General features: G+C 33.1%; 1 protein-coding gene across 1 annotated transcript; it reads left to right on the top strand.

Moving 5' to 3' along the window:
* Positions 1–800: 800 nt before the first annotated feature.
* On the top strand, positions 801–2,716 carry LOC128237705 (uncharacterized). The gene is made up of 5 exons (XM_052953287.1): positions 801–828; positions 1,187–1,304; positions 1,495–1,609; positions 1,871–1,978; positions 2,201–2,716. Exons 1-4 carry the CDS (start codon positions 801–803, stop codon positions 1,976–1,978), a joined length of 369 nt encoding a protein of 122 aa, XP_052809247.1. The 3' UTR covers positions 2,201–2,716.
* Positions 2,717–15,714: the final 12,998 nt, after the last annotated feature.

Below are 15,714 nucleotides of genomic sequence, written 5' to 3'. Positions count from 1 at the left end.
ATAAATGTTCATGAACAGTTAGATGTTTCAGTATCCACTGTATCGAATGTGTCGAATGTGTCCATCTCTCCCACCGGAAGTGATGACCCTTTCGTCCGGAAGTGATGTTCCATCAACAAGACGTCCCGGCCCATTGACGCATCTCCTACACCACACTTTTCTTCGAGCAAGCTCATGTAAATTATTTTCACTTTTCAAAAGATTTTTTTAACCGAACTCGGATGGCAAAAGATTTATTTTTATGTTTGTGTATATTGTAAGGCTTCGTTTGTATGATATTGATGGGTTTTCCTTTGATGTTAACATTAACTGTATTTTGAAATTAATGTACATTAAAGGGTTCTGTCTTGCAGATCCCACGCTACCAGGCGTGTCCGTTTGCGCAACCGGAAGTGATGCCCCTGGCCACGATTAGAAAACAATCTTCTTTTTCGCGCCACCTGACGTCGGTAAAATTAGCAGAAAAAAGGTTTTCATTTTTGTTACTTCTATGCATTTTAAATTGTTTGAAACTAAACAATTTGTGTTTTTTTTCACATTCAGTTATGGATACAGTATCTCCCTGTTAAACTATGTATGAACCAAAGGGGGATTCAGCTCATATTGAAAATTTGTATTGTGCAACCCAAGTGGTATCAATGTGTTCGTTTCACAGGCCAGCGTCTAATATTAAGTACAAACTATTTATTATGAGGTTCTCAAAACTTTTGGAAGGATCAAACGGGCAATAATGATTTCAATATATGGGACCATTAACGTTTAATACCATATTTATGAAAATTGTTTACCTTTGTTTAACTATGATATTTACATTAAGTGTTGTAGTGAGTAAATGTACATATATGGGCTCTATAATTTCAGTGTCAACGCTACCGGAAGTGAACCTCCGCCAAACCGGAAGAAATGCCCCCTGCCACATGAAGTGATGCCCAATTAGTGAGCGGCCATGGTTTGAATTTTACCCCTTATTTAGAATTGATTAGAATTTACACAACAAGAAATGTAATTGAATTACATTTTTAGTTGATGATTAAAATTTTAATGATGATGTAAGCCAGTGGGGTTGGTTATGATTATGTTTTTGTTATAATGAAGGATACTAGCTGGTTGTTGTATTTTCAGTTTCACTTATATAATAAATATGATAATAAACATGAGTGATGGACGTTTTTATATTTTTTTGCAGAAAGTGCCCGACAGCCGCGTCTCCGACCCCCACCCCCTCCCTGCTCCCATGCATTTCTGGATGTTTCTATCTCATTGATGTCCCAATGGTTTTATGGCAGGACTGCAGGATTAGAAAGGTGAGCGTTGTGTTTACAACTCTGATAACAAAAATGTACCAGAAATAAAGATATGAAGTGATTTTGACGACGATGACAATGATGTTGGTGTTGTTGGTGGTGTTGAATTTGATATGTTGTACTTAAAGTTTTAAAAATGTAAGCAGGAATTATATATTTAACATGAGTGAAAGTCATATGTTTTTTGCAGAAAGTGCCTGACAGCCGCTTCTCCAACCCCCACCCCCTCCCGGCTCCCGAGCGTTTCTGGATGTTTCCATCTCATTGATGTCCCAATGGCTATATGGCAGGACTGGATCAGTAAGGTGAGCGTTGTGTAAAGAACTCTGATAATGAGAATGTACCAGAAGTATAGATATAAGGTGAATTTAACGACGATGACAATGATGATGGTGTTGGTAATGATGATGATGATGATGATGATGATGATGATGATGATGATGATGATGATGATGATGATGATGATGATGATGATGATGATGAATATGTCGTACTTTCAGTTTTAAAAATGTCAGCAGGAATTATATTTTTAACATGAGTGATAATCATATTATATTTTTTTGCAGAAAATGCCCGACAGTCACTTCTCCGACACCCACCCCCTCCCGGTCCCGAGCGTTTCTGGAGGTCTCATTGATGTCTCAAAAGCGTTATGGCAGGACTGGATCAGTTAGGTGAGCTTTGAGTATAAAACGTTGATAATGAAAATGTACCAAAAAATAAAGATTCTGTAATGTTGACGATAACGACGATAAAGGTGTTGATTTTAGTGGTGGTTGTGTTGTTGTACTGTTTGTTGTTGTTGTAGCTGGTGCTGCTACTGCTGTTGCTTGTAGTGGTGGGGTGATCGTCATCATGATTTTGATGATGATAATTAATGTGTTTATTTTTTTCAGGAAAGAAAAGAAGTATGCCATCAAACGTTTCTACCTGCCCACAAAGAACAACGATAGAATACGCACATGGGACAACTCTTTCTCGCGTATACATGAATCATGTACATTGAACTGTATTCTATACATCGTTGTTAGGGAGCTTACGGGTGATGAGGCCCGACATCTAGTGGTACGAGACAAATTCCTGTAATTCTGGATGACAAACGGGCAGAGGTTTCTGAGTTTTCCCTATAAAAGAGGGTTTTATCTCAGTTTTTCCTCGGCGAGTCGACCACGTCTGTAAGCTCATGTTGCAAATTCATACTGTTAATGCTTATTGATTTCTCCAAGTTCTTCTTTATGAAATATCAAAGTTATAAATTTGAAATTGTACAGAAGAGAAATGTATCTCAATTGAATAAATTCTCTCTGTGTTTTACGCACATGTCTTTTAACTAGATGAATATGCTTTTGTGTCAAGATGTTGTAGACGATTTGTTATGTAATTATTTTAACAATATAAAATTACATTTGTGTAAAAATATTCTAGACTATGAATTCTTATAACTATATTATGTCTTTGTATAATATGAATATATAGTTGTGTAAAAATGTTTAAGACATTAAATTATAATAACTATATTAGGTCTTTTAACATATGACCATGCATTTGTGTCTAAATGTTCAAGTCAATTTAGTATTATAACAATGTATTTTGTCTTTTAGCAATATGATTATAAATTTGTGGAAAATGTATTTGACGATTTATTATGATAGCAATATTTTGTTTATTAAAATTATGAATATACATAAGCGTACACTTGTTCTAGTAAAATTATTATGATAACTATATTTGTCTTTTAACAAAATGAACATGCATTTGTGTCAAAATGTTATGGACGAATAAAAAATATAATTGTATGGTTTTAATAGTATGAATATGCATTTGTGTCAAAATGTTATGGACGATTTAACATTATTATTATATCATGTTTTTTTAACGGTATGAATATGAATTTCTGTTAAAATGTTTTAGAAAACTTTTTATTTAAACTATATTTTTGAAATGTTATTTGCATTTAACTTGTTTATGAAATGATCAATTATGAAAAATAAAAGGATAAGACAGAACGTGTCTTAATGCTTAAATTATGGTTATTATTGCTGGATCAGGCAACTTTAAGTGTAAAATTTTACAATACAGATACATAAGTCATCAAAACTATATAGGGCGTACACAAAAGAAAACCCCATTACCTTGACTACTACGCGGTACGCAATTTTGTGACGTAATGTAGACTTGTGTAACACGTGATCTTCACAGTGATAGCGAATCAACCAATACCTTTCTATCTAATACGTCACACAGAGATTTAGGCAAGTGCATCAAATGCAAGCGATGAAAACATTACATGTGTATTTTTTTTTTATCAGTTTACTACAATATTTTCACATAATCACATTTTAAATGGACGTTAATACGTAGAACACTTAGTTGACTGTGGAAGTTTTATTCATCGTAATGTGGATTTATAAGCAGTGTCTATGACCTAAAATAAAATTGGTTTTGCTTGTAAATCAATTCCAAAAAAAAGATATCAAAAACAAAACAAAAGCACAATTTCAGCAATAAGTCGAAATCATTTCCGTTAGTGTTTTGTTGGTCACATGTGATAATGTCAATCACTTCCTGAATTTAACTTCTAATTCACCATTCGCGCTAAAGACCACACCAACTTAATATTTTGGACATTTAAGTGAGCGAAAACAACAACAATTCTGTCTGTTTTCATAAAACCTGAAGCAAACGAAGAGCGAAATTTTTTGTTTTCTTATCAATTTAAAGAAAGTTTGTTTGATATAATTGATCTTTAACCCAATGGAATTCAATCTTGAACTGAATCGCTATTGATAAATATTCATATACTTACTATTTTATCATCAGTATTAAGTAAGCCCAATACATGAATAAAATAAATTGCTAAAATAATTATAACATATTTTAAGTATTTTGATCATTCATACTTAAAATAACTCTGCTTTTCTGAAAAGGTTAAACAACTTCTCTACCTGATTCACTTTAACATTATTTGCATTTTGAATTAGACATTTAGTAAGATTTGTTTTGGATATTTAAAAAAAAAATACACAAATTTACACCGCAGGATCAAACGATTCAGGAGCCTAAACAAATTCTAATTTCATGACTTATAGGGGCTGTACTCCGCATGATGAAATAGCGAAAAAGAAAGAAAATTGTTGAAAACTGACATCAACTTGGTATCGATTTGTACAATGCATTGAAACTTGCTTACTGAAGTACCACATAGTTAACAAATAATTTATTTTTCGAAGTTTTTTCGTATTTTTTCATTAATAAAGATTACTAGGTATGTCTATGTGATATTACCACATATGTTTGGTGTATAGCTGAAATATTCCAACTATTATGGGTAAGCCTTGGTAGCACAGGGCATACAAAGCTGGACTGCAATTTTTGCAACACCGGTTCGAACCCGGTTTCCGACACATTTGTTTTTACATTTTTTATAGTATAAAAGTTTTTAGAGTATAAAATGTTATTAAATAATTGTCTTGAGATTCGTTACAGAATAAAACTCTTTTGGTGCCAATCTGGTGTATAGTCCCTTTAACTACGCTTTGAATATCACAGTAAATGCAGTGGCATGTGCTAACCGAAATGAAAAGTATAAGGATATGTTCATAATACTATGTAGTTCAGTGAGTTGTTTTATTCATCCCAGATTATACTGTAAAAGAAAACATAGATTAAGGTTATTAACTTAGGTCAGTCTTACCTATTTTGGGGTTTATGGGAACCTGCAGTGTTCCATTCTGTACTGATCGCTTTTTGTGACCAGATTTTTATTCGCGATTGTTGTTTTTATCAGTATTTGGTCAAAATGACTTTGAAACATCATTTTGGACCAAACAATGAAACATATTCCTGTTGAGTTAAGCTTTTTTTCTACAGCATCGACGTCATAAGGTCATATTCTTATCACGAGTATCATGACATAAATCGTAATAAAAGAGTCATTTTTCATCATAGGGTATATATGTACAAGTTAGAGTTTTTTTATTATTTTATTTATTATAAATCTGAAAAGTGCATTAAATAGAAAATATAATGTTTGTCGATAGAACTACTTTCAGAATTGAAATTGGATAAAAATTGAAAAGTTATTAATTATTAAAGTATGTTTTCTGATCTTTTGTATAGCCATAGTTGAAACACATACTCGTACTTCCCCGCTCCGCGTCAGGTCGATGCTTTTTTTTTTAAACTTTTATTTTAAATTCAAATGGCCTATTATATTACAGAAATACGGAGGAAACAAACAAAATGCAATAATAAAATGGAATGGCGAACAATGGATACACAGAATGACATGGAAATTACTCTTCACAACACTACAACAAGACGTATGTTCAATGAACAATGACAAAATAGTTTGCATGAGAAGAAAAAAAGAAAAGAAAAAAGGAAGGTGGAATTAGAACAACAAAATTTATCTTTTAAATTTGAACAAAATATTTTTTTATTAATTCAGCTAATCTAATTATAATAGAGATGTCAGTGCAACACATTAATTTCTAGAACTTTAGTGTTTTTGGATACTGATAGTAATATTTATCAATAAACTTTTTCCTATCAGCATAAAAAAGAACACCTATAAAAAATAATGAAACTCATCACCAAGGCAGGGGTGTAGCTAGCACTAAAAAACTTGTAGGCCCGATGATTCAATGTGAGTTTGGGGACTTTTAAATGTCCATTACACACACTTAATTATGCTTGCAATGATAACAATAAAACCAAGCAATACACCCTGCACGTGGTTAAAATAAACACCAAATATTGGTTAATTAAAAAACCGTTGAGTTGTTCAAAGTGAAGCTTTTTGAAGTTTTTGTTGCATTTTGGGTTAATTAAATTTTGTCATTTTTCAAAAAAGTTGTAGACCCAGGCCTAAATGTAGGTACGCCACTCATATTTCTTATCAATAAGTTCTACTGATCGTCTAGATATATATATATATATATATATATATATATATATATATATATATATATATATATATATATATATATATATATTGTTGCATTTATAGTCTTTTAAATTCAGTTTTCTATTGTTAAGTATCCGGCCCCTGTGTACTGGTACTTGTTTAATAATCATGTTTCATTTGCAAGTGACCTAGATTCATTGAAATAGATACGTTTCCCCTATGCTATTTAATGTTTACAGTGAAAAATACCGGGAAAACCCCGGTTGTCGAAACTTGTTTAGGGTCAAAAGATTTTTTTAAAATGTTCTAGAATGTATTACAATTTTGCGTTTACCAATGTTTCATTTATCAATGTATATTAAATGTTCTCTGATTAGTGTGTCATTTTAGTGAACGTGTTCTGTCAATAAATGAAGATGACGTGGAACACAATGTGCAGACGAAAGCTTAAAATACCATACATATGCAATGAAACATATTTCGTAAAGAAACAAATGCATCTTTCGAAAGAATACAATATAAGGATACAATATGGACGTCATCTAATTTCCAGTAAAATGAACCATATTAGATGACGAGAAAAAAGCCTTTGAAATGTTGAAGCAAGCATGTAATGCTATTTTATTTTCAACAAGTCGACATTTGGTTACAATATCTGACATAATTTCAAAGACATTTAAAAGTTCATTGACTATGAAAACAAGGTTTCTTTATCATAAGTGAATTTTAAAAAGTCGTAAAACGATTGCTTTTAAATTTCAAAAAATGATATGTCTAAAAGTAGTCCGACCAGATACGATATCTCGGTTAAAACTACATAACCCGTATAAAATAGTTTTATAACACTTTTATGACATTTTGAAGAAATGCTCTGTTTTCATTCAGTCTACGTGTTTGTTTTTTACCTTCATCCGTACTAGTTCGCCATGGACTGATTTCTTCGTTCGAACCTACCCTTGTTCAATATATAATTAAAATAGTCCAATAAGCCATGATTAATTCATCAAATTCGAAACATGAAGGCCTTGATTTCGTGACTGAAAATATCTCATACTAAGCACAAGAATTAGAATAAATTTTATTGTTGTTTTATTTGCAGTGAGTATCAGTAGAGAATTGTATTTTAAAATGAGCATATTCACGGAAGATATGAACTATTTTTCTTTGTCATAAAGTTGTCCGCTTGCGTCAAATTCTGGTATTTCAACGTCAGACGCTAGCAAAATGCTTATATAACTGCTTCTATTATGACATCTGTTCCCCTGTGTAAGTTTATATGTATTCAAGAACGAAATACTATAAAATATATCGTTTCAACTCCACGCTGTATATTTGCTACATATCTATTAGACTAATATCTATACAAGAAGACAAATTTTCGCTTAAAATACAACAGACAAGGAAGTAAAAATACTTAAAAAAAGCTTACACGAAAGCTCAGTAAACGAAGTCATACCACTATTCTGTAAATGGTCAAGTAAGCCATTTTTAATACAAGTTCGGTTTTCCAAACGATAATTTAACATGGGTCTATGACTGTTTTTGTTAATTTTACTCATTTTTATCTCTAGTAAATACAATATATATGCAAAAAGGTGTTGTTCTTTGTGCATTTGTTGCAAGTATGCTAATGTTTTAATGAGTCTTTAACTTTATAGTATTTCTTGCGGCTTTAAATAAAGTTCATATTTTTCATAATTATTGAGGGGCGGACATAAAACATGATAATATTTAAACTAGTTCCATGATCGATTTGCGTTAAACAAGAAACATTTCCGTTATCATGAACACTATTTGGTCTTTTGACGTTATGTCATTGAACTCATATTTTTTTTCCAAAAACAAAACCATACGATTAAATCTCAACCAAATGAGTATATACACTTCGGCTTTTCCAGGATCTTGAAAGTATCTTAACGGAACACTTAGGGATAACTACTACAACGCCGTTTGGATCGGCTATTTATACTTTGCGGAACGGAACGAAACGGAACGGAACAAACATTGAGGCACCACACGGGCCACAGCTTTTTTTTACTAATATGTAAATATATTAAATAATAATAATGATATATTGAAACTGCCTAGCGAACAGTCGATCAAGGGCTTTTTCGAACTGAACCATCTGAAAACCCACTTCTAAATGGATATTAAAATCTTCGGGACTGCAAACAGTTGTTCCGTTTCGTTCCGCAAAGTATAAATATCCCATAGAATAATGATATTCTATGGAACGGAACGGAACAAGATTTATTTGTTCTTGTCAATGGAATTTTTCATCCTGGTATATTACAGGTACACGAATTTATTACATGCAACCTAGCTGTTTTAAAAAACTATGTTCTTGACTTAGTCAATATAGGAAATCCTATCGCCATAAAATTTATATATTTAAATGTTTTGCACTTGTTGCAGTAATTTAATATTTATTATTCATATAAACTGACGAATGAAAAAAAAATGAGTAGACAATCTAAATATTTTTTGGCGATATCAGGACCTCTTTAATATGTATCGAATGGCCGTCATATCCAGTACAGTCATTTTGTATTATATAAAATTCTAAAAAATAATAATCATCGTAAACAAATTAAATTTGAAAACATGCTTGCCATATATAAATTGATATTACATGCACTAATAAAGTTGAAATATCACTATTACAGTCGGCATTGTGTACAAACCATGTCTTCAACTTTATAAATTGTGATTCCGTTTCGTTCCGCAAAGTATAAATATCCCCTAAGATAATGATATTTAGCGGAACGGAACGGAACAAGATTTGTAGCTGCCAACTTCCCTACATGAATCAGAGGTGGAGGACAAATGATGTCAGACTAAATGTCTTATCAAATCGGCACGGAGAACATTGCCCGCCCAAGGATCGAACTTAGACACCGACGCTCCTACTTATTGATCTAAGCGGGCGGGTTGGAAACTTCTATAATTATCGTAAACAAATTCAATTTAAAAACATATAATTTGAATGTGCATGCACTAATAAAGCTGAAATACATGTATCACTATTACAGTCAGCGTTGTGTACAAACCATGTCTTCAACTCTATAAATTGTGATTCCGTTTCGTTCCGCAAAGTATAAATATCCCCTAGGATAATGATATTTAGCGGAACGGAACGGAACAAGATTTGTTATTCAATATCCATTTCCTCCTTTATAATGCTTGTATAAACTTCACATATAAATAATCATTCATGATGCATAAACAAAATCGCAGGCTACATATCCTGCTAATGAAGACTCGTCACTTTTAGAAATCACAACAGACAAAGTAAGCATATTGAATAATAAGGCTTTATTCCATACAGGACTGTTTACAGTATATAAAATAACAAAATAGCATAACGTATTATTTACATGTGCAGTGCAATCATTGACCTGTCATACATGGCTTTACATTACATTACACTTTTAACCATTAAGCGTTTGCCCTTTGTCAATATTAGCCTCTACTAAAAATCAGCGCGGGAAAACAGCTCAATTTCTTAATTGATGAAGATAAAGCCTTGGTAAAAGATTGAAGGAAAACACATCGTCTCAACGCCGAGCTGTCAATGATCGACTTTGCGCTCGAGTCACACTGTGTCCCGGACGTAAAGCTCACTATTCATGCCGCACGTTTCCGAATATTACTTGACTGTGCAAACTTAGAATTAATTCAGTTATGAACTTTCAAAAGTATAATTTTAATTATTTTAAAACGAATATAGATCGTATCGTCTTCGTGATTTAGGAATAAAATCGTTTTTTTATGAAAATCATGCCATTACTTTTCATATTTCAGTGCAAAATAAAAAAATGTCATGGGCGTGTTATGACCGGGCAAGAGACAGCCTGTCGTAGGGATTGAATACATGATGCAAGTACAAGGTGCTTTATTTCATTTCATGTCTCATTAACCAAGGTTTAAGTCGGTCGGTAAATAAAAGAAATGTTTTCCAGGCCATGAAAGGTGCCATGTGGTCAGCGGCTTCGCGGCCCTGAAAAAGGCGTACAGATGTCACGACGTAGGGACGCCTGACAAGCTGGCGGGAGTCGTTGACGTCTAACGTAACTCGAGAGCTACTTTCAATTTATTTAAATTTACTTTAATAGATTCAATCATTATTCCCCTTTTATTAATAAATAAAATTGCCGTTTTTATGGAGACCCGTTTAACATTTAAAAACAATCAGAAAATAACATAACTTCAGGTTCATGGCAAGTCTGTCTGGCATGGTCATTTGTTTAGGAAAAAAGGTTGGCAAAGAAGTACAGATCAGCCTCCTTATGTACCGGTCCTGCAGGTGTTAAGTGGACACCAGATCGGATTAGTTTCAGCGGCCGAGCTTAGCTTGAACATGAAGGAATATCTCCGTCGGCGCTATACGTGTCAGAAGGGCAATGCGATCAGTTTTGAGCGGAACTGCATGTTCAAGACCTTTCACGTTATATATAGTGGTCGGATTTAAGTGCTTTAAATATTATTTAATTAACAATTACATTAGTTTAACATAAACATGTTAAATTTAATGGATCCATAGCCTTAAAACTTAACTGAAGACGAATAAAAACGAAAACCATTGATAGAAAATTAATTTAAAAGGATCGTAATTATATCCGATACCCAGAAAACACATACATGTAACATTAGTATTACACATGTGATGAATCATCACTATGGCTCCATCTTGGAATAAGCACATATCGTTGTGACAAAGTTGTAGCAACATTACCGCTTACATTAATTTGTCTTAACGATATGCCATACGTTGTTACAACGATATGAATGTTGAGGGTTTCTTAACGTTGTGACAACGTTACTTTGGCAACCAATACACAACAATCATAAAATGCTGTTTCAACGTTATAATGCATGGTTGTCTCAACGTTGGGATAACCTTGTATGAATGTGACAACGTTATGGCATAACGTTACGACAACCTTAACGGTCACGTTGCTACAACGTTGTCACAACGGTATATGTTTGCTGGGTACACACTTTTACATTATACGTTGTTCGTGTATGTTTGGTGTCAAATATAAATTATAAGATTGACTTTCATTTTATATGTGTTATTATTCCTTTTTTGTAAATGAAAAGAGTATGGTTTGTGAGTTTAAAATCATCTTGGATTTATTCCATAATAAAACAAATATAAAATCGCAATTACAACAGCTGACAAAATAGGACGAACGTAGAAATACGGCGCATCAGTAAATAAATAAGTAATGTTGCTTAGCGACCACCGTTTAACTGATATATCGAATCTCAACAGAATATGAAATTATTTAACGGCAAGTATTTATTTATTTGTTTACTTATCTGATTATAGGGAAAAAAACGCAATACGACGAAGCCAGGTTTTGTATGGCTAAGTTAAAATCAGGTTTTTATTTTTCAAACAGTTACAAGAATAAGTTATAATAAATACACTGTAACTTAAAATATTCAGTTAAAAACTGTTTATTTATTTATAGTAGCAGTGACATTAACTTTGACCCTAGTACCAAACGCTCTTACATGAAAGGTCTCCTTATCTTAGGTAACGGTGACCTTAACCTTAGCCCAATGATTCCCAAATGCAATCCTATGGAAGGTCTACATAAAAACTTCCAATGTACCAAGTTTGTCCCAATATGTCCTGTACTTAAGATGCTCCGTTTCAACTTTTTTTTCTTTTTTTAGTAACAGTGACCTTGACTCTAGGAGCCCAACACGCAATTGCATCAAAGATCTCCATAAACTCTTACTACATACCAAGTTTGGTCACAATGTGTCAACCTTAATTGAAGTTATTTAGTTTCCACCGTTTTTTTCTGTGTTCAGTTAGTGACCTTGACCTACGGGGCCCCTAATGCAATCCCATAAAAGGTCTGCATACATCCTTCATATACCAAGTTTGGTCACAATATGTCAACCCTAACTAAAAGTTTTCAGCCTTATAGGCGAGATTGACGCCGGTTGGAACATTTGAATAAGTTTTTCTAAGAAATGATCGGTATATTGATGATATATTAAAACTCATATGGCTCAGCTCAGAATTAAATATTTGTTCCGAACATGTTAAAATTGATTCATTTGTTAATAAAGCAGGGTTTCTCCCGATGAGACTAATCTATAAATAGGTCAATTAAGTTATTTTGAAGACTTGAATTCACATTTAAAGCTTACATGGTACTTATAGTAATTGATATAATGTCGTTGAGGTTCTCTTGCTCACGTGCTCTGTTCCCAAAGAAAATCAACTCTTATCCTTTAATAGCTAGTTCAATATATTTTTATACCAAATTAGACCTATGTACTTTGCTAAATACATGTAATATGCTTAAACATTTGCAGCAAATATTTTAAAAAGTAAACCATGTTTTTTAGTAAGAGAACCATTAAAAAAAAACGAGAACATAGTAGTCCTTGTCGTGCACCTATAGAGCGCGTTTGAACATATACTGGAAAACTGTTTCAAACCATGTTCATGACACTTAGTCGAAACGACTCATATTTTGGCTGCCGTTAAGGCAACAGACAAAATGTTGACGTCGCACAACTGGCGATAACCGTATTATATCATGAAACCATTGGGCAGAGATTAAAAAAAGATGATAATATACAGTTGTACCATTTATTATAACAAAGTATACAGCAATCAATCAGCATATATGCATTGACTTTGAGTATTTCATAATGTATACACTGAGGATATACTTATGTTTATCATAATAGATGTATAAAATGTAATATATACACGAGCAACAGTATTTTCCACTTTGTCATTTTAATAACTCTGCTCTTTGGTACAAAACACTATTCCATAGTATATGTTTAATTTAGCACCCATGACTTTTAAAGTCATATTACGTGAGTCAAGCGAGCGACATAAATATCTGACAGCATTCGATCAATTATAAATTATGAAAAGCTTGTTGACAAAACAGTACAAATATAACATTACATTTACATACAGGGATTCAAAACTACTATAATATTTCAAATTATGAAACCAAGTCATACCAGTAATTGATAATGATGCTAGGAAATATTTGTTTTATATATAAAGAATTGTGATCCTTTTTTAAAACGACACTCTTATTCAAAATCAATACATACACATGTATAACAACATCCATTTTGACGGATGAACCTTTAAGTACTCACTAAATAATGCATTTATGGAAAATATTATAATTACTGGTAACAAGATTGTAACCGTGTATTTAATAGCAGAAAGCGCAAAATTATATAATGATTGGTGAATGCTAAGATTTACTGTGGTCTACTATAGTCTCATAAGGTAGAAATATCGTTTTTAATGCTCATTTCTTTCAAATTAAACTCGGTATCCTTCATAAGAACCATTGTCTTCGACATTTATTCATCTTTTTTAATATTAAAACAAAATTAGTAATTGTGGTAAATCTTGTTTCCGAGTAAGTTTGCATCTTTAAATTTATATCAATAAATCAAACCGATGTTGGTTGTCCGGGTTCGATTCCCGGCCTGTGTCCATGTGAGTTTGGTTAGTGGTCACCAAGCCGGACAAGTGGGTTTACTCCGGGTACTCCGGTTTCCCCCATATCACAAGACCACACTCTCGCGCAACATCGTGCCAACGAGAGTGACTTAGTATAAGCTATCATAGCTTCCTTCACAATCGATGTAAAAAATATAATGGTTAAAGTAAACCGATGTGATGGTAAAAATAAACATACAAAATGACCCTTATTAACCGGCATTTCCAGCATTATCAGAAAAAAACAACGTTTCAGACACTGAAATAATTCAAAATTGACAGGCAAATGGTACTCACACATGATATACTATGAGATTTGATGATTAACTTCATTTTCATAGACATATCAAAATCAGACTATTCTTTGTCTTAAAATACAGAATGCTTAATTTTAAATTCTGAAGATTCTTTTAATATAAATGGAATTTATTAAGTTAATGCAACGTTCAATGTTGCCGCTCTCACTAAACAAATCACTCGCTCGACGCTCGTTTTGTTTGGAGCGAAAAACTGTTATTATGCTTAAAGCTGCACTCTCACAGATTTGCCGTTTTGACAACTTGTTGTCTTTGAATGAGCCCGTTTTGTGTAAATATCAGCTAATCAGTGATATAAGACTGCTAACAAAAAATCAGATCGCAGATTTTCATATTTCCATTCGAAAATTAATGTTTTATAGCTAAAAGCGTTATTAAAGGTTTAAGAAAAATGCATAAAATATCAATTTTTGAACTTAATCATTAAAATCTGCGATCTGATTTTTGTCAGCAGTCTAATATTACTGGTTTCCATGCATTTTCGCATAAATTGGCTCGTTCCAGGACAAAAAAAAAGTTGTCAAAAGGCTCAATCTGTGAGAGTGCAGCTTTAAGAAAAGTCATGCTTTAGAATACGCAGCTATTTACATTTGTAACACGTAACTGTTAACAAACGTTTCAATATCCAGACACAGTTAGTATTTCCAACCCTTGTGTGTTCGGTATTCTTATAATAAACATTTCATAATCAATGTCAAGAAATAACGAATAGCTCCGAGCGCTTACCATGTCTGAAACTTCGGTAAATTAGCAGTATAAATACTGAGAATCGTGCCTTTGTTTTTGAAAGAAGCCCAGCAAAATATTTTCTTTGTTGTAAATTTTGTTGCAGCCAAAAGTCCACATTCTTGAACCAAATAATAAAGCCCTGGATTCCTAAACAGTATGTCCACTGTCAGACTCTGATCATACAGTTGCATTTCTGTTTCCGGGTTGTAATGATTGTATTCTTGTCCGGACTGTATTTTTACAATAAACATCTCCGATGATTTTCTCTCCGGTGGCTTTCCTTTGCCAATGCCTGGTAAAGGAGACTGGAAACGCCAAATCATCATTTCTTTCTTTGGCATCCTTGTCCATCCAAAAGCTTCTTTTGTATCTTTGGTGTCCCACATCTGTATATCAATGTTGTACTCAAGTAAAAGTATTTCACACATGTGCTTGTGTTTCCTCCAGTGTTCGGTTTGACACTCTTTACTACAGTATGCAGCCTTCTTGCATCTTCCGCATCTCTTTAGATTGTCTGAAGGTTTTGTACATTGGCAACATGTTTGTACAACTTGTAACATTTGCTGTGGGTGCTGGACTTGGTCGTTGTCTCGTAACAAATTTCTGGTTGTCATGAGAAGCGGAACTGAATACTGTTCAATTTCGTCTTCTATCATCCCAAGAGGTTTGATTTGTTTGTTCATGCTTTGTGCTTCGTGTTCTACTGCATCATTTTCATGCGCATTGACAGAAAACATACCAGGACCTGTATGCTCTCTAATTGTATTGCCATCGGCGAATACAACAGCTGAATAATTAACACCAATTCTTATCCCACCGCATTTGTTCTTGAAAATATCGTTGTTTTCGATATTGACACTCGATCTGGATTTTGCAATCAATCCCCATAGCCAATTTTCAAATATTCTGTTCCCTCTGACGGTATATATACCTCCATCCAATGAA

This window comes from Mya arenaria, chromosome 6 (genome assembly GCF_026914265.1).
Source record: "Mya arenaria isolate MELC-2E11 chromosome 6, ASM2691426v1".
Taxonomy (NCBI): domain Eukaryota; kingdom Metazoa; phylum Mollusca; class Bivalvia; order Myida; family Myidae; genus Mya; species Mya arenaria.
This window is presented reverse-complemented; position numbering and strand designations above follow the sequence as displayed.

Bases quoted from the DNA above. Each gene is read 5' to 3' on its own strand.
- LOC128237705 (XM_052953287.1), top strand. From the start codon at position 801: ATGATATTTACATTAAGTGTTGTAGTGA. The intron at 1,305-1,494 runs GTGAGCGTTGTG...TGTTTTTTGCAG, and splicing joins AGGACTGCAGGATTAGAAAG to AAAGTGCCTGACAGCCGCTT. The intron at 1,610-1,870 runs GTGAGCGTTGTG...ATTTTTTTGCAG, and splicing joins GGCAGGACTGGATCAGTAAG to AAAATGCCCGACAGTCACTT.